This window comes from Catharus ustulatus, chromosome 39 (genome assembly GCF_009819885.2).
Source record: "Catharus ustulatus isolate bCatUst1 chromosome 39, bCatUst1.pri.v2, whole genome shotgun sequence".
NCBI lineage: Eukaryota > Metazoa > Chordata > Aves > Passeriformes > Turdidae > Catharus > Catharus ustulatus.
In genome coordinates, this window is record NC_046259.1 from 260,504 (window position 1) to 279,636 (window position 19,133).

Here is a 19,133-nt window from a genome sequence, read left to right on the forward strand (position 1 = left end):
TTGGGGGAGGGGAGTTGATTTTGGGGAGGGGTCTCGGGATAATTTTGGCGGGACATTCTGACCCTTCCCCCACCCCGTGTCCCCACAGGACCCCAGCCCCGGCGGGAGGACGATGAAGCCGGCGAGGAAGGCCGGCAGCTCCTCCTCCTCTTCCTCCTCCTCCTCCTCCTCCTCCTCCTCCTCCTCAGGACCCCGCGCCGCCCCTCCCCCCCCCCCTCCCGAGCCGCCCCCTCCCCCCCAAACCCCGCGAGGACCCCGCAGCGAGCGACCCCCCCCCACTCCACCCCCCCCCTCCTCCTCCTCCTCCCCCTCCTCTCCCCCTCCCCACCCCGAGGACCCCCCCCCTCCGAGCCGCAAGACCACCACCTTCAAATCCCGCGCCCCCCGCAAGAAACCCCCCCACCCTTCGGGCGACATCTTGGGGGGCGACCCCCACCCCCCACTCTGCGCCGACCTCCCCCCTCCCCCCCCCCCCACGACGACGACCACCCCCCGCTCTGCGCCGACCCCGCGGGCAGCGGCTGCTCCAGCACGGACACGGCCAGCGAGCACTCTGCCGATGAGGGCGGGGGTCTCCCGGTGCCCCCTCCCCCCCCCTCCATCGGGAGACCCCTCCCCCGTGGCGCCCCCAGCCCCATTTGAAGCCGCGTTCCGCCGCCTCCGCTGCCACCGCGTCCTGGCGCTGCGGGACGGAGTTTTCCGCCCGGCCGTGCTCAAGCAGCTCCGGCGCGGCCACGAGCTCGGCGTCCAGTTCGCCGGAGACCGCGGGGTCACTTTTTTACCTGGGGGGTTCCTGGGTGACCCCCCCAGCGTGGTGCTGGACGCCACCCCCCCCGCGGCCGCGCTGGCGGTGGGCACGGCGGTTTGCGCCCGGTTGGATCCCGGCGGAGACGCTTTACAGGCCGGGCACGGTGCTGGAGGTGAGCGCCAAACCGCCCTCGTACCGCGTGCGCTTCGCCCCGCCGCCCCCCGCGCCCCCCGTGTGGGTGCCGCGCTCGGGGCTGCGCCTCCTGCGACCCCCGTGGCCGCCGGGCGGCGAGCAGGGCGAGGAGGAGGAGGATGAGCTCTCATCGAAGCTTCCAGAAGACGCCGAAGTTTCTAAGCTGAGCTCGCCAGCACCGCCACGCCCCGTCCCTCCTTCATCATCATCATCATCCTCCTCATCCTCACAACCCAGCGGGACCCCCCAACCCAAATACAAGAAGGGGGACGTTGTCTGCACCCCCAACGGGATCAGGAAGAAGTTCAACGGGAAGCAGTGGCGGCGCCTGTGCTCGCGGGACGGCTGCACCAAGGAGTCGCAGCGCCGCGGCTTCTGCTCCCGCCACCTCTCCATGCGCACCAAGGAGCTCGAGGGGCTCCCCGAGAACCGCCCGGGACCCCCCGCGCCCCGCGGGGGCAGCGCCGACTTCGAGTGGGGCGATGAGACCTCGAGGGAGAGCGATGGGGACGGCAGAGCTCGGCTGGGCGCGGCTCATCCCGCTGTCGTGACAGCGCCCAATCCCGATTTGTCGCGATTTGAGTTTGATGAGTGCGAGGCCGCCGTGATGTTGGTGTCGCTGGGGAGTTCCCGCTCGGGCACGCCGAGTTTTTCCCCGGCCTCCACGCAGTCGCCGTTCTCGCCCACGCCGTCCCCGTCGCCGTCGCCGCTGTTCGGGTTCCGCCCGGCCAATTTCAGCCCGGTCACCGCGTCCCCAAGAGCGAGGGGGAGGCACCTGAGCGCGGGGACGCCGCGGCCTGGAGAGGGGCTGAGCCCCCCTCCCCCACCTCCCCACCTCCACCCCCTCCCCCACCCCCACCACCTCCCCCTCCCCCACCCCGCTCCCGCCCCCCCTCCGGTGTCCCCCCGGTTTTCCAGCCCGGTTTGACCTTCACGGTTCCGCTGAGCCCCGGGAAGCGCAAAGGGGAGGGGGAGCAGGATGGGGGTGGGGGAGGGGTGGGGGGAGGGGGAGGGGGGGTGTTCCGAGCTCTGTCCCCCCTGTTCCCCCCCCGCTCCCCCGCCGTGCCCAGGGGGTCCCCGGTGATCGTCAGGAACCCCGAGGTTCCCTTACCCGACCCCTCCCCCACCCGGCCCCGCCCGCTGCTGCCACCCCCTCCCCAAAAACCTCCCCCCCCCCTCGCTGCCCCCGTGCCCATCAACGCCGGGCGGCTGCGCCCCTCCCCCAACCGCGCCCCTCCCCCCTCGGCACCCCCGGATAGGGGTGGGGGAGGGGCCCCAGCGGGGTTTGGGGGGCCCCCCCTGCACCCCGTGGCGTTCCACCCCTCCCCCGCCGCGCTGCTGCCGCTGCTGGTGCCCGGAGAGTTCGGGAGCGGCCCCTCCCCCCGCAAGGAGATCGTCATGGGCCGGCCCGGGACAGGTACGGGGGGGGAGGGGGGGCACGGGGGGGTCTGGGGGGGTTTGGGGATTTTTGGGGATTTTTTGGAATTTTTTTTGGGATTTTTTTTTGGAATTTTTTGGGATTTTTTGGGATTTTTTTGGAATTTTTTGGGATTTTTTTGGGATTTTTTGGGATTTTTTTGAGGGGTTTGGGGGTCACGGTGACGTCACAGTGGCGTTGGTGACGTCACTGTGATGTCATAAGGTGATCATGGAGGTGTCGATGACGTCATTATGACGTCACAGAGGTGTCAATGATGTCACAGTGAGGTCATGGAGGTGTCTATGACGTCACTATGACGTCACAGGGAGTCACAGCAGTGTCGATGACGTCACAGTGACGTCACAAGGTGATCACATGGAGGTCACAGAGGTGTTGATGACGTCACAGTGATGTCACATGTAGCACATTGATGTGTTTATGACATCATTATGACGTCATAAGGAGATCATGGAGGTGTCGATGACGTCATAGTGACGTCACAGTTACAGCACATGGAGGCCACAGATGTGTCAATGACGTCATTATGACGTCACAGCGGTGTCAATGGTGTCACAGTGATGTCACAATGAGCTCCTGGAGGTGATGACGTCACAGTGACGTCATCAGGAGAACTCAGAAATGTCGATGACGTCACGGTGATGTCACAGCAAGGTCACAGTGAGGTCACAGAGGTGTCGATGACGTCACAGTGACGTCACAGTGAGGTCATGGGGAGGTCACGGAGGTGACGTCACGGTTGGTGGTGTGAAAAAGGGTCACAGAAAGGTCACAGTGATGTCACAGAGGTGTCAGTGATGTCACGGCGGTGTCGGTGACGTCACAGTGACGTCATTGTGATGTCAGAGGGGTGGCAGCGATGTCACAGGGAGGCTCTGAGGTGTCAGTGACGTCACAGTGACGTCACAGGGATGTCACAGAGGTGTCGGTGATGTCATAGAGGTACCACAGTGATGTCACAGTGATGTCACAGCAGGGCAGAGCTCTTGTGGTGCGTTGTCGCGTCGTGATGACGTCAGAATGTTGCTCGGTCTCTGTCGTGGGGGGGTCTCAGCATTGTGGTGACGTCACATTGACGTCAGAGCAGTTGTGGTTGCCCACACTGCATCGGTGACGTCACCGTGACGTCACAGCAGCGCCAGGGCCGTGTTACCGAGTCTTAATGACGTCACTACGGCCTCAGCGCCGTTCTCCGCTCCCCGTGACGTCACTCCGCCTCTCCATGACGTCACGCCCCGCCCCCTGGGCGTGGCCTCGCCTTTCCCAGAGTGGGCGTGGCCTTTTCCCGGCCGCGGTGGGCGTGGCCTCCCCTCCCTTGGCTGCGCGCGCACCTCCCCTGGCGGCGGGAGGCGGGGGCGGGGGCGCCCTCATTTGCATACGCGCTGCCCGCCAGCCAATGGGAGCGCGGCGCGGGGGCGGGAACTCCCCCCCAGCTCATTTGCATACGCGCGCGGGCGGGGGAAGCGCGGAAAGGGCGGGGGTGTGGGGGGGGGGTAGGGAGTGGGCGGGGGGAGCGCCCCCCTCATTTGCATACGCGAGCGCGGCGGCCAATGGGAGCCGCGGGGGTTTGCACGCGCGGCGCGGCTCGGCCAATGGCGTGGCGAGGAAGGGAGGGGGTGGGCGGGGCTCGGCGCCGCGCTTGCGCAGAGAAGCGACGCGCGCGCTCCCGTTGCTTCCCCCCCCCCTCCCTCCCTCCCCTCCCCGTGCGCGCGCGCGGCGGGCGCGGGCGGCGGCCCCCGAACCGCGACCCTCCCCTCCCCCTCCCCTTCTCCTTCATCATCTTCCTCCTCCTCCTCATCTCATCCCGGCCACACCGAGCGGGGAACCGGGGAGGAGGGGGGGAGGAGGAGGGGGAAGCTCCCCCCTCCTTTGCCTTCCCCAGCGAGCCGCGGCCCCGCCATGTCCTCCTCCTCCGCCGCCCTCCCCCCGGCCGCGGCCCCGCGCAGAGGCCTCGGCATGTTCGGTCAGTGCTGGGGGGGGGTTGGGGAGATGAGGAGGGGGCGAGCAGGGCGAGATTTGGGGGGGTGAGGGGGTGGGGGGGGTGGGGATTTGAGGGGGGGGATTTGTGAGGGGGGGGCGGGAACGGCGGGGTTGGGGTGAGGGGGTTTGGGGTCCGCGAGGGGATTCTGAGGGGGTTTGGGGGTTTTTGTGAGGGATCTGTGAGGGGATTTGGGGTCCGCGAGGGGATTCTGAGGTGATTTTTGGGATTTTTGTGAGGGATCTGTGAGGGGGTTTGGGGTCCGTGAGGGGATTCTGAGGTGATTTTTGGGGTTTTTGTGAGGAATCTGTGAGGGGGTTTGGGGTCCGCGAGGGGATTCTGAGGTGATTTTTGGGATTTTTGTGAGGGATCTGTGAGGGGGTTTGGGGTCCGTGAGGGAATTTGGGCGTTCTGAGGTGATTTTGGAGTTTTTTGAGGTTTTTGTGAGGGATCCGTGAGGCGATTTTGGGGTCCGTGTGGGAATTCGCGTATTCTGAGATGATTTTTGAGGTTTTTTGAGGCGATTTTGGCGTTCATGAGGCGATTTCTGAGGGTTCGTGAGGTGATTTTGGGGTTCGTGAGGGGGTTTGGCGTTCTGAGGTGATTTCTGAGTTTTTTGTGAGGGATCCGTGTGGAGATTTGGGGTCCGCGAGGGAATTCTGAGGGAGGTTTGGGGGGTTTTGTGAGGGGAATTTTGGGGTCCGTGAGGGGATTTTGGGGTTCTTGAGGGAATTTGCAGATTCTGAGGTGATTTTAGAGGTTTTGTGAGGTTTTTGTGAGGGATCCATGAGGCGATTTGGGGGTCCGTGAGGAAATTTGGGGTCCGTGTGGGAATTCGCGTATTCTGAGATGATTTTTGAGGTTTTTTGAGGCGATTTTGGCGTTCATGAGGTGATTTCTGAGGGTTCGTGTGGAGATTTGGGGTCCGTGAGGGAATTCTGAGGCGATTTCTGAGGGTTCGTGAGGCGATTTGGAGATTTTGAGGTGATTTTGAGGTTTTTTTGAGGGTTTGTGAGGGATCCGTGAGGCGATTTTGGGGTCCGTGAAGGAATTTGGAAATTCTCAGGTGATTTTTGAGGTTTTTGTGAGAGATCCGTGTGGAGATTTGGGGTTCGTGAGGGAATTCTGAGGGTCCGTGAGGCGATTTGAGGATTCTGAGGTGATTTTTGAGATTTTTCTGAGGGATCCGTGAGGGAATTTTGGTGTCCGTGAGGAGATTTGGAGATTCTGAGGAGATTTTGGAGTTTTTGTGAGGAGATTTTGGGATCCATGTGGGAATTCGATGATTCTCAGGTGATTTTTTGAGATTTTGTGAGGGATTCATGAGGCGATTTTGGGGTCCGCGAGGGAATTTGGGCGTTCTGAGGTGATTTTTGGGATTTTTGTGAGGGATCCGTGAGGGAATTTTGGGGTCCGTGTGGGAATTCGATGATTCTGAGATGATTTTTGAGGTTTTTGTGAGGGATCTGTGTGGAGATTTGGGGTCCGTGAGGGAATTCTGAGGTGATTTTTGAGGTTTTTTGGATGTTTTGTGAGGGATTCGTGAGGGAATTTCAGGGTCCGTGAGGGAATTTGCAGATTCTGAGGCGATTTTGGAGTTTTTGTGAAGGGATTTTGGGGTCCGTGTGGGAATTTGATGATTCTGAGGTGATTTTTGAGATTTTTGAGGGATTCGTGAGGGGATTTGGGCGTTCTGAGGTGATTTTGGAGGTTTTGTGAGGCGATTTTGGGGTCCGTGTGGGAATTTGGGAGTTCTGAGATGATTTTTGAGGTTTTTGTGAGGGATCTGTGAGGGGATTTGGGGTTCGTGAGGGAATTCTGAGGTGATTTTTTGAGGTTTTTTGTGGGATCCGTGAGGCGATTTTGGGGTTTGTGAGGCGATTTGGAGATTCTGAGGTGATTTTGGAGTTTTTGAGAGGCGATTTTGGGATCCGTGAGGGAATTCGATGATTCTGAGGTGATTTTTGAGATTTTGTGAGGAATCCGTGAGGAGATTTGGGGTCCGTGAGGGCATTTGTGAATTCTGAGGTGATTTTGGATGTTTTATGAGGGATCCGTGTGGAGATTTGGGGTCCGTGTGGGAATTTGGGCGTTCTGAGGTGATTTTGGAGGTTTTTGTGAGGGATTTGTGAGGGAGTTTGGGGTCCGTGTGGGAATTTGAGAATTCTGAGGTGATTTTTGAGGGTTTGTGAGGGATCCGTGTGGAGATTTGAGGTCCGTGAGGAGATTCTGAGGTGATTTTTGGGTTTTTTTGAGATTTTGTGAGGGGTCCGTGAGGCAATTTTGGGGTCCGTGAGGGAATTTGTGAATTCTGAGGTGATTTTTGAGATTTTATGAGGGATTCGTGAGGCGATTTTGGAGTCCGTGAGGGAATTTGGGCGTTCTGAGCCGATTTTGGAGGTTTTTGTGAGGGAATTTTGGGGTCCATGAGGGAATTTGTGAATTCTGAGGTGATTTTTGAGGTTTTTTGGATGTTTTGTGAGGGATTCTTGAGGGAATTTTGGGGTCCGTGTGGGAATTTGATGATTCTGAGGTGATTTTTGAGGTTTTTTGAGGTGATTTTGGGGTTCATGAGGTGATTTCTGAGGGTTCATGAGGAAATTTTGGATTTTGTGAGGGAATTTCGGTGTTCTGAGGTGATTTTGGAGATTTTGTGAGGCAATTTTGGGTTTTGTGAGGGAATCTGGGTGTTCTGAGGTGATTTCTTCACTAAATTTTGGGTTTTGTGAGGAGATTTTGGAGATTTTTTGAGGAAATTTCCACTTTATGAGGAGATTTTGGAACTTCTGAGGAGGTTTTTGAGATTTTGTGAGGAAATTTTGGATTTTCTGAGGGAATTTGGGTGTTCTGAGGCGATTTTGGAGACTTTGTGATGAAAATTTTCATTTTATGAGGTGATTTTGAGGGTTGTGTGAGAAAATTTTTGTTTTGTGAGGAGATTTTTGTTTTGTGAGGTGATTTTGGGGATTTTGTGACGAAATTTTGGGTTTTGTGAGGGGGTTTGAGGATTCCACGAGGAAATTTTGGATTTTGTGAGGAGATTTTGGAGATTTTTTTGAGGAAATTTCCATTTTGTGAGGAGATTTTGGCGCTTCTGAAGTAATTTTGGAGATTGTGTGTAGAAATTTTGGATTTTCTGAGGAGATTTTAGAGATTTTGTGTGGAAATTTTGGATTTTCTGAGAGGATTTTGGATTTTCTGAGGCGATTTTGGGCTCCTGTGTGAAAACTTTGCGTTCCCTGAGCAGATTTGGGGCCTCTGTGATTTGGGGTCTGGGGGCTCTGAGTTAATTTTGGATATTCTGAATTAATTTTGGAGATTCTGAATTAATTTTGAGGGTTCTGAGTTAATTTTTGGATTTTCTGAGTTAATTTTTGGATTTTCTGAGTCAATTTTTGGATTTTCTGATTTAATTTTTGGATATTCTGAGTTAATTTTGAGGGTCCTGAGGCAATTTTGGATATTCTGAATTAATTTTGGGGGTTCTGAGTTAATTTTGGAGGTGTCACCTGTCCCATTTGGGGACACCCCTGATGTCACCTGTCCCATTTGGGGACACCCCTGGTGTCACCTGACCCCCCTGTGGGTGTCCCTGTCCCATTGGGGGTGGCTCTGGGTGTCCCCAGGGTGTCCCCAATCTGTCACACCCTGTCAGGGGTGGCTCTGAGTGTCCCCAGGGTGTCCCCACAGTGTCCCTACCGTGTCCCCACCATGTCCCCAGTCTGTCACATGCCCTGTCCCCATTGGGTTTGTCCCTGTCCCCATGTCCCTGTCGCCATGCTGTGTCCCCATGCCCTGTCCCTGTCCCCACTGTCCCCTCTCTGTCCCCACAGTCTGGGCTCTCTGTGTCCCTGTCCCCATTGGGTGTGTCCCTGTCACAATGTCCCTGTCCCCATGGTGTCCCTGTCCCCATGTCCCTGTCCCCTCTGTCCCCGCAGTCTGGGCTCTGTGTGTCCCTGTCCCCATGCCATGTCCCTGTCCCCATTGGGTGTGTCCCTGTCACCATTGATCCCCATGGCCCTGTCCCTGTCCCCACGGTGTCCCTGTCCCCTCTGTCCCCATTGGCTCTGTCCCTGTCCCCTTTCTGTCCCTGTCCCCATGTCCCTGTCCCCACTGTCCCCTCTCTGTCCCCGCAGTCTGGGTTGGATGTGTCCCTGTCCCCATGCCCTGTCCCCATGCCATGTCCCTGTCCCCACTGTCCCCTCTGTGTCCCCGCAATCTGGGCTCTGTGTGTCCCTGTCCCCATTGATCCCCATGCCGTGTCCCTGTCCCACTGTCCCCTCTGTCCCCATTGGCTCTGTCCCTGTCCCCATGCCATGTCCCTGTCCCCATTGATCCCCATGCCATGTCCCTGTCCCTGTCCCCATGCCATGTCCCTGTCCCCACTGTCCCCTCTGTGTCCCCGCAGTCTGGGCTCTGTGTGTCCCTGTCCCCATTGATCCCCATGCCGTGTCCCTGTCCCACTGTCCCCTCTGTCCCCATTGGCTCTGTCCCTGTCCCCAGTCTGTCCCTGTCCCCATACCATGTCCCTGTCCCCATGCCCTGTCCCTGTCCCCACTGTCCCCTCTGTGTCCCCACAGTCTGAGCTCTGTGTGTCCCTGTCCCCATGGCCATGTCCCCATACCCTGTCCCTACTGTCCCCTCTGTCCCCCCGCAGTCTGGGCTCTGTGTGTCCCTGTCCCCATGTCCCCATGCCCTGTCCCTCTCCCCATTCTCTGTCCCTGTCCCACTGTCCCCTCTCTGTCCCCGCAGTCTGGGCTCTGTGTGTCCCTGTCCCCATGCCCTGTGCCATGTCCCTGTCCCCACTGTCCCCTCTCTGTCCCCGCAGTCTGGGCTCTCTGTGTCCCTGTCCCCATGTCCCCCATGCCATGTCCCTGTCCCTACTGTCCCCTCTGTCCCCGCAGTCTGGGCTCTGTGTGTCCTTGTCCCCATGTCCATGTCCCCTCTCTGTCCCTGTCCCCACGGTGTACCCCTGTCCCCATGTCCCCGTCCCCACTGTCCCCTCTGTGTCCCCATGGTGTCCCTGTCCCCATGTCCCTGTGTCCCTGTCCCCTCTCTGTCCCTGTCCCTTCTGTCCCCATTGGCTCTGTCCCTGTCCCCACTGTCCCCTCTCTGTCCCCACAGTCTGGGCTGTGTGTGTCCCTGTCCCCATGGGCCTTGTCCCTGTCCCCACTGTGACCCTGTCTCCACTGTCCTGTCCCTGTCCCCACTGGATGTGTCTCTGTCCCCATGCCCTGTGCCATGTCCCTGTCCCCACTGTCCCCTCTGTCCCCGCAGTCTGGACTCTGTGTGTCCCTGTCCCCATGTCCCTGTCCCCACTGCCCGTGTCCCCTCTGTCCCCATTGGCTCTGTCCCTGTCCCCATGCCATGTCCCTGTCCCCATTGGGTGTGTCCCTGTCCCCAGGGTGTCCCCAGTCTGTCACAGCCCCTGTCCCTATGCTGTGTGTGTCCCTGTCCCCAGTGTCCCCTCTCTGTCCCTGCAGTCTGGGCTCTGTGTGTCCCTGTCCCCATGAGCCATGTCCCCATGTCCCTGTCCCCACTGCCCCCTCTGTCCCCACAGTCTGGGCTCTGTGTGTCCCTGTCCCCATGCCATGTCCCTGTCCCCATTGGGTGTGTCCCTGTCACCATTGATCCCCATGGGCCCCGTCCCTGTCCCCACTGTCCCCTCTGTCCCCATGTCCCTGTCCCTGTCCCCACTCTGTCCCTGTCCCCACTGTCCCCTCTCTGTCCCCGCCGTCTGAGCTCTGTGTGTCCCTGTCCCCATTGATCCCCATGCCCTGTCCCTGTCCCCATGTCCCCATGCCATGTCCCTGTCCCCACTGTCCCCTGTGTCCCCAGTCTGTCCCCATTGATCCCCATGCCGTGTCCCTGTCCCCACTGTCCCCATGTCCCTGTCCCTGTCCCCATGCCATGTCCCTGTCCCCACTGTCCCCTCTGTCCCCATGTCCCTGTCCCCATGCCATGTCCGTGTCCCCACTCTGTCCCCTCTGTCCCCGCAGTCTGGGCTCTCTGTGTCCCTGTCCCCATTGATCCCCATGCCATGTCCGTGTCCCCACTCTGTCCCCTGTGTCCCCGCAGTCTGGACCAACGTGGAGCCGCGCTCTGTCCCGGTGTTCCCGTGGCACTCGCTGGTGCCGTTCCTGGCGCCGAGCCAGCCCGACAGCGCCCCCCAGCCACAGGCAGGGTTACAGCCAGCGTCCAATCTACCTGGGGGACAGCAGGGGAAAGGTGAGTGACACCTGGGACACCTGGGTTACACCTGGGTTACACCTGGGTTACACACACACACACACCCAGCCCGACAGCGCCCCCCAGCCACAGGCGGGGCTGCAACCAGCATCAAACCTGCCTGGGGGACAGCAGAGCAAAGGTGAGTGACACCTGGGACACCTGGGATACACCTGGGTTACACCTGGGATACACCTGGGATACACCTGGGTTACACCTGGGTTACACCTGGGATACACCTGGGATACACACACACACACACACACACACACACACACACACACCCAGCCCGACAGCGCCCCCCAGCCACAGGCAGGGTTACAACCAGCGTCCAATCTACCTGGGGGACAGCAGAGCAAAGGTGAGTGACACCTGGGACACCTGAGACACCTGGGATACACCTGGGATACACCTGGGTTACACACACACACACACACACACACACAGCCCGACAGCGCCCCCCAGCCACAGGCGGGGTTACAGCCAGCGTCCAATCTACCTGGGGGACAGCAGGGGAAAGGTGAGTGACACCTGGGACACCTGAGATACCTGGGATACACCTGGGTTACACCTGGGTTACACACACACACACACACACACACACACACACACACACACACCCAGCCCGACAGCGCCCCCCAGCCACAGGCAGGGCTGCAACCGGCATCAAACCTGCCTGGGGGACAGCAGGGGAAAGGTGAGTGACACCTGGGACACCTGGGATACACCTGGGTTACACCTGGGATACACCTGGGACACACCTGGGTTACACACACACACACACACACACACAGACAGCCCGACAGCGCCCCCCAGCCACAGGCAGGGCTGCAACCGGCATCCAATCTACCTGGGGGACAGCAGAGCAAAGGTGAGTGACACCTGGGACACCTGAGACACCTGGGATACACCTGGGTTACACCTGGGATACACCTGGGTTACACACACACACACACACACACACACACAGACAGCCCGACAGCGCCCCCCAGCCACAGGCGGGGCTACAGCCAGCGTCCAATCTACCTGGGGGACAGCAGAGCAAAGGTGAGTGACACCTGGGACACCTGGGATACACCTGGGTTACACCTGGGATACACCTGGGATACACCTGGGTTACACCTGGGTTACACCTGGGTTACACCTGGGTTACACCTGGGATACACCTGAGATACACCTGGGTTACACCTGGGATACACCTGGGTTACACCTGGGATACACCTGGGATACACCTGGGTTACACACACACACACACACAGAGCCTGACAGCGCCCCCCAGCCACAGGCGGGGCTACAGCCAGCGTCCAATCTACCTGGGGGACAGCAGAGCAAAGGTGAGTGACACCTGGGACACCTGGGTTACACCTGGGATACACCTGGGTTACACCTGGGATACACCTGGGATACACCTGGGATACACCTGAGGTACCTGGGACACACCTGGGCACCCCTGGTCATGCCTAGGACACACCTGAGATACCTGGGTCACACCTGGGACACACCCAGGACACACCCACACACCTGTGACACACCTGGGCACACCTGGGACACACCTGGGACACCTGTGACACACCTGAGCACACCTGTGACACACCTGAGCACACCTGTGACACACCTGTGACCATTGTCCCTTTGTCCCTCTGTCCCCAGAGCCCCCCGAGCCCGCGGCCGTGGTCCCCGACCCGGGGGGTCACACACACAGACACACCTGTGACACACCTGTGACACACCTGGGTCACACCTGGTCACACCCTGACTGCTGTCATTGTCCCTTTGTCCCCAGAGCCCCCTGAGCCCGCGGCCGTGGTCCCCGACCCGGGGGGTCACACACAGACACACACCTGTGACACACCTGTGACACTCTCTAACCCCTGTTTTTGTCCCCAGAGCCCCCCGAGCCCGCGGCCGTGGTCCCCGACCCGGGGGGTCCCGGGCAGGAGCCGGGTCGTTGTGGGGGGGCCACGCGCCCGCCCAGCCCCCCCCCTGCAGCTCCCCCGGCCCCGCCCCCCGCGGCCACGGCCCCGCCCCCTGCGGCCACAGCCCCGCCCCCTGCGGCCACAGCCCCGCCCACCTCGGCCACGGCCCCGCCCACCGAGGAGGAACCGCCCGGGGGAGCTCGGCCGGACAGCGAGGCCGAGAGTGACCACGATGATGCGTGAGTGACCTCTGACCCCTGACCCCTGAATGGGACTGGGAGTGACCTCTGACCTCAACTGGGACACTGGGACTGGGACTGGGACACTGGGGGGGAGCTCGGCCGGACAGCGAGGCCGAGAGTGACCACGATGATGCGTGAGTGACCTCTGACCTCTGACCCCAGACTGGGACTGGAACACTGGGGGGGAGCTCGGCCGGACAGCGAGGCCGAGAGTGACCACGATGATGCGTGAGTGACCCCTGACCTCTGACCCCTGAATGGGACTGGGACTGACCCCTGATCTCAACTGGGACTGGCCCAAACTGGGACTGGGACACTGGGACTGACCCCAGACTGGGACACTGGGGGGGAGCCCGGCCGGACAGCGAGGCTGAGAGTGACCACGATGATGCGTGAGTGACCTCTGACCTCTGACCCCTGAATGGGACTGGGAGTGACCTCTGACCTCAACTGGGACTGACCCCTGACCTCTGACCCCAGACTGGGACTGGGACACTGGGGGGGAGCTCGGCCGGACAGCGAGGCCGAGAGTGACCACGATGATGCGTGAGTGACCTCTGACCTCTGAACCCTAAATGGGACTGGGAGTGACCCTAAACTGGGACTGGGACTGGGAGTGACCCTGACCTCTGACCCCAGACTGGGACTGGGACACTGGGGGGGAGCTCGGCCGGACAGCGAGGCCGAGAGTGACCACGATGATGCGTGAGTGACCTCTGACCCCTGAATGGGACTGGGAGTGACCCTAAACTGGGACTGGGACTGGGAGTGACCCCTGACCTCTGACCCCAGACTGGGACTGGGACACTGGGGGGGAGCCCGGCCGGACAGCGAGGCTGAGAGTGACCACGATGATGCGTGAGTGACCTCTGACCCCTGACCTCTGACCCCTAAATGGGACTGGGAGTGACCCCTGACCTCAACTGGGACTGACCCCTGACCTCTGACCCCTGAATTGGACTGAGAGTGACCCCTGACCCAAACTGGGACTGGGACACTGGGGGGGAGCTCGGCTGGACAGCGAGGCCGAGAGTGACCATGATGATGTGTGAGTGACCTCTGACCCCAACTGGGATTGACCCCCGACTGGGACTGGGACTGGGACTGACCCCTGACCTCAACTGGGACACTGGGACTGACCCAAACTGGGACGGGGACACTGGGACTGGGACTGACCCCAAACTGGGACTGACCCCAAACTGGGACACTGGGGCTGGGACTGACCCCTGACCTCTGACCCCAACTGGAACTGGGAGTGACCCCAGACTGGGACCCTGACCCCCCATCCTGGTGTCCCTGTCCCTACCCTGTGTCTCTCTCCTCATGACCCTGTCCCTGTCCCCAGCTGTCCCCTCATTGTCCCCTGTCCCTGTCCCATGTCCCTCACTGTCCCCACCAGGTTTCTGTCCCTGATTGTCCCCTGTCCCTGACTGTCCCCTCACTGTCCCCTGTGTCCCCCCAGGTCCCTGTCCCCTCACTGTCCCCTCTGTCCCCTCACTGTCCCCTGTCCCCAGCTGTCCCTGATTATCCCCTGTCCCCACCAGGTTGCTGTCCCTCACTGTCCCCTCACTGTCCCCTGTGTCCCCCCAGGTTCCTGTCCCTGTCTGTCCCTGTCTGTCCCCAGCTGTCCCTGATTGTCCCCTGTGTCCCTCCAGGTTCCTGTCCCCTCACTGTCCCCTCTCTGTCCCCTGTCCCCAGGTTCCTGTCCTGTGTCCCTCACTGTCCCCTGTCCCTGTCCCTCACTGTCCCCTGTCCCTGTCCCTCACTGTCCCCTGTCCCTGTCCCCTCACTGTCCCCTGTCCCCCCAGGTTCCTGTCCCTGTCCCCTGTCCCTGTCTGTCCCTGTCTGTCCCTGTCTGTCCCCAGCTGTCCCTGATTGTCCCTGTGTCCCCCCAGGTTCCTGTCCCTGTCCCTGACTGTCCCCTGTCCCCAGGTTCTTGTCCCCTGTCCCCAGCTGTTCCCTCACTGTCCCCTGTCCCTGTCCCTCATTGTCCCTGTCTGTCCCTGACTGTCCCCTATCCCCCAAGGTTCCTGTCCCTGTCCCTCACTGTCCCCTGTCCCTGTCCCCAGGTTCCTGTCCCTGTCTGTCCCCAGCTGTCCCTGACTGTCCCCTCCCTGTCCCCAGGTTCCTGTCGTCCATCGTGGCCCCGGAGCTGCCGCTGCCGCTGCCCCCAGGGAAGCGCCGGACGCAGTCGCTGAGCGCCCTGCCCAAGGACGGGGACAAGGAGGGGCGGAGCCCCAGCAAGGTGAGGGGAGGGGCCACAGAGGGGGGAGGGGCCTCAGAAAGGGGAGGGGCCTCAGAAAGGGGAGGGGCCACAGTGAGGGGAGGGGCCACAGAAAGGGGAGGGGCCACAGAGAGGGGAGGGGACACAGAGAGGGGCGGAGCCCCAGCAAGGTGAGGGGAGGGGCCTCAGAGGGGGGAGGGGCCACAGAAAGGGGAGGGGGAGGGGCCACAGTGAGGGGAGGGGCCACAGCGAGGTGAGGGGGAGGGACCACAGCAGGGGGAGGGGCCACAGTGAGGTGAGGGGGAGGGACCACAGCAGGGGGAGGGGCCACAGTGAGGGGAGGGGCCACAGCAGGGGGAGGGGCCACAGCGAGGTGAGGGGGAGGGGCCACAGTGAGGGGAGGGGCCACAGTGAGGGGAGGGGCCACAGTGAGGGGAGGGGCCACAGAAAGGTGAGGGGGAGGGGCCTCAGAAAGGGGAGGGGCCACAGTGAGGTGAGGGGGAGGGGCCTCAGAAAGGTGAGGGGGAGGGGCACAGAGGGGGGAGGAGCCCCAGAGCCCCTGGGATTACCCTGAGACCCCCCAAAATCCCCCCACAATTCCTGAAATCCCCCTGAAATTCCTGCCAAAATCCCCCCCACTGACCCCTCCCCTTTGTCACCTGTCACCTGTCCCTTCACAGAGGGACAAGGACCACACTGACCCCTCCCCTGATGGGTGTGTTCCCTCTCTGACCCCTCCTCTTTGTCACCTGTCCCCCCCAGCATGACAAGGAGCACACTGACCCCTCTGTGTTCCCTCTCACTGTCCCCTCTGTCCCTTGCAGAGGGACAAGGACCACACTGACCCCTCCCCTGATGGGTGTGTCCCCTCACTGACCCCTCCCTTTTGTCACCTGTCCCCTCTGTCCCCTCCCAGCGTGACAAGGACCACATCCGGCGCCCCATGAACGCCTTCATGATCTTCAGCAAGCGGCACCGGGCGCTCGTCCACCAGCGGCACCCGAACCAGGACAACCGGACGGTCAGCAAGATCCTGGGCGAGTGGTGGTACGCCCTGGGGCCCCGGGAGAAACAACAATACCACGACCTGGCCTTCCAGGTGAGGCACCTGGGGTCACAGGTGAGGTGTGAGGGGTCACAGGTGAGGTGTCAGGGGTCACAGGTGAGATATCAGGGGTCACAGGTGAGGTGTGAGGGGTCACAGGTGAGATATCAGGGGTCACAGGTGAGATATCAGGGGTCACAGGTGAGGTGTGAGGGGTCACAGGTGAGATATCAGGGGTCACAGGTGAGGTGTGAGGGGTCACAGGTGAGATATCAGGGGTCACAGGTGAGATATCAGGGGTCACAGGTGAGGTGTGAGGGGTCACAGGTGAGATATCAGGGTCACAGGTGAGGTGTGAGGGGTCACAGGTGAGGTGTGAGGGGTCACAGGTGAGATATCAGGGGTCACAGGTGAGGTGTGAGGGGTCACAGGTGAGATATCAGGGGTCACAGGTGAGATATCAGGGGTCACAGGTGAGGTGTGAGGGGTCACAGGTGAGGTGTGAGGGGTCACAGGTGAGGTGTGAGGGGTCACAGGTGAGATATCAGGGGTCACAGGTGAGGTGTGAGGGGTCACAGGTGAGATATCAGGGGTCACAGGTGAGATATCAGGGGTCACAGGTGAGGTGTGAGGGGTCACAGGTGAGATATCAGGGTCACAGGTGAGGTGTGAGGGGTCACAGGTGAGGTGTGAGGGGTCACAGGTGAGATATCAGGGGTCACAGGTGAGGTTTGGGGGGTCACAGGTGAGATATCAGGGGTCACAGGTGAGATATCAGGGGTCACAGGTGAGGTGTGAGGGGTCACAGGTGAGGTGTGAGGGGTCACAGGTGAGATATCAGGGGTCACAGGTGAGATATCAGGGGTCACAGGTGAGGTGTGAGGGGTCACAGGTGAGATATCAGGGGTCACAGGTGAGATATCAGGGGTCACAGGTGAGATATCAGGGGTCACAGGTGAGATATCAGGGGTCACAGGTGAGGTGTGAGGGGTCACAGGTGAGGTGTGAGGGGTCACAGGTGAGGTGTGAGGGGTCACAGGTGAGATTTGGGGTTCCCAGGTGAGGTTTTTGGGCTCCCAGGTAGAATTTTGGGTGAATTTTGGGTGAATTTTGGGTGAATTTTGGGTAAATTTTGGGCTGAATTTGCTGGAATTTGGGTAAATTTTAAACTGAATTTTGGACTGAATTTGGGTGGGGGCGTGGTCAGCGTGATGGGGGCGTGGTCACAGAAGTTGTGGGCGGAGTCAGAGTGATGTGGGCGGGGTCAGAAGACTTCGGGGGCGTGGTCTGAGCAGGTGGGGCGGGGTCTAAGAGGTGAGGGCGGGGCTAAACTGTTGGAGGCGGGGTCAGAGATGGCAGGGGCGTGGTTAGGGTGGTGGGGGCGTGGTCAGAGCAGTGTGGGCGTGGTTAGAGCACTCGTGGGCGTGGTCTGAGCTGTTCAAGGCGGGGTCAGAGCAGTGTGGGCGTGGTCAGAGCCCTCGTGGACGTGGTCAGAGCAATGGAGGCGTGGTCAGAGCCCTCGTGGGCGTGGTCAGAGGACTCATGGGCGGGGTCAGAGCCCTCGTGGGCGTGGTCTGAGTGCTGGGGGCGTGGTCAGAGCACTCGTGGGCATGGTCAGAGCAGTGGGGGCGTGGTTAGAACCCTCGTGGGCGTGGCCTGAGCTATGGAGGCGTGGTCCTAGCCCTCGTGGGCGTGGCCAGAGCAGAGTGGGCGTGGTCAGATCCCTCGTGGGTGTGGTCACAGCAGTGTGGGCGTGGTCAGAGGACTCATGGGTGGGGTCAGAGCCCTCGTGGGTGTGGTCAGAGCCCTCGTGGGTGTGGCCAGAGCCCTGGTGGGCGTGGTCAGCGCACTGTGGGCGTGTCCTAACCCCCTGGTGGGCGTGGCCTGACCCCGCCCCTCCCCCAGGTGAAGGAGGCGCACTTCAAGGCGCACCCGGACTGGAAATGGTGCAACAAGGACCGGAAGAAATCGAGCTCCGAGGGGGGGAGGGGCCCGGGGGGCGGCCCCAAGGAGCCCCGGGAGCGAAGCGCGTCCGAGAGCGGCGCCGGCGCGCCCGCAGGTCGGGAGGGGCCCAGAAATACCCTGAAACAGCTAAAAAATACCCTGAAACCAGGCCAGAAACTGCCCCAAAAATACCCTGAAACAGCCCCAAAAATACCCTAAAATACAGTCTAAAATACAGCCCCAAAAGGGATGGGAATGAGCCCAAAACCAGGCCAGAAACAGCCCAAAAACAGCCCAAAATACAACCAAAAACCAGGCAAAATATAGCCCCAAAAATACCCTGAAACAGCCCCAAAAATACCCTAAAAACTGCTTAAATAACCCCTAAAAACAGCCCCAAAATTACCCTGAAACAGCCCAAAATACAACCTAAAAACTGCTTAAATAACCCCTAAAAACAGCCCCAAAAATACCCTGAAACAGCCCAAAATACAACCTAAAAACAGCCCAAAATACAACCCCAAAAGTGATGGGAATCACCCCAAAAATACCCTGAAACAGCCCCAAAAATACCCTGAAATACAGCCTAAAAACGGCCCCAAAAATACCCTGAAACAGCCCAAAATACAGCCCCAAAATACCCTAAAATACAGCTCCAAAAATAGTCTAAAAACAGCCCAAAAATACCCTGAAACAGCCCAAAATACAGCCTAAAAATACCCTGAAACAGCCCCAAAAATACCCTGAAACAGCCCCAAAAATACCTTAAAAACAGCCTAAAAACTGCTTAAAATAACTATTAAAAATAGCCCCAAAAATACCCTGAAACAACCCAAAAAATACCCCAAAAACAGCCCCAAAAATACCCTAAAATACAGCCCCAAAAACAGCCCAAAAAGTACCCTAAAATACAACCTAAAAACAGGGCAGAAACAGCCCCAAAAATACCCTGAAACGGCCCAAAAATACCCTAAAATACAGCCTAAAAATACCTTAAAAACAGCCCAAAAATACCCTGAAACAGCCCCAAAAACGGTCCCAAAAATACCCTGAAACCAGGCCAGAAACAGCCCCAAAAATATCCTAAAAACAGCCCAAAAAATACCCCAAATACAGCCCCAAAATACCCTAAATACAGTCTAAAAATACCTTAAAAACAACCCCAAAATACCCTAAAA

At 59.7% G+C, this 19,133-nt stretch overlaps 1 protein-coding gene across 1 annotated transcript in view; it reads left to right on the forward strand.

Moving 5' to 3' along the window:
- Window positions 1-480: 480 nt before the first annotated feature.
- The window catches only part of CIC (capicua transcriptional repressor), a 36,142-nt gene continuing 17,489 nt past the window's right edge, over window positions 481-19,133 (forward strand). Inside the window, 8 exon segments of the mRNA XM_033084426.1 lie at window positions 481-895; window positions 897-1,778; window positions 2,120-2,357; window positions 10,435-10,584; window positions 12,472-12,739; window positions 14,867-14,987; window positions 15,883-16,065; window positions 17,917-18,070. Of these exon segments, the coding sequence (XP_032940317.1) occupies window positions 560-895; window positions 897-1,778; window positions 2,120-2,357; window positions 10,435-10,584; window positions 12,472-12,739; window positions 14,867-14,987; window positions 15,883-16,065; window positions 17,917-18,070 (2,332 nt within the window). The 5' untranslated portion in view covers window positions 481-559.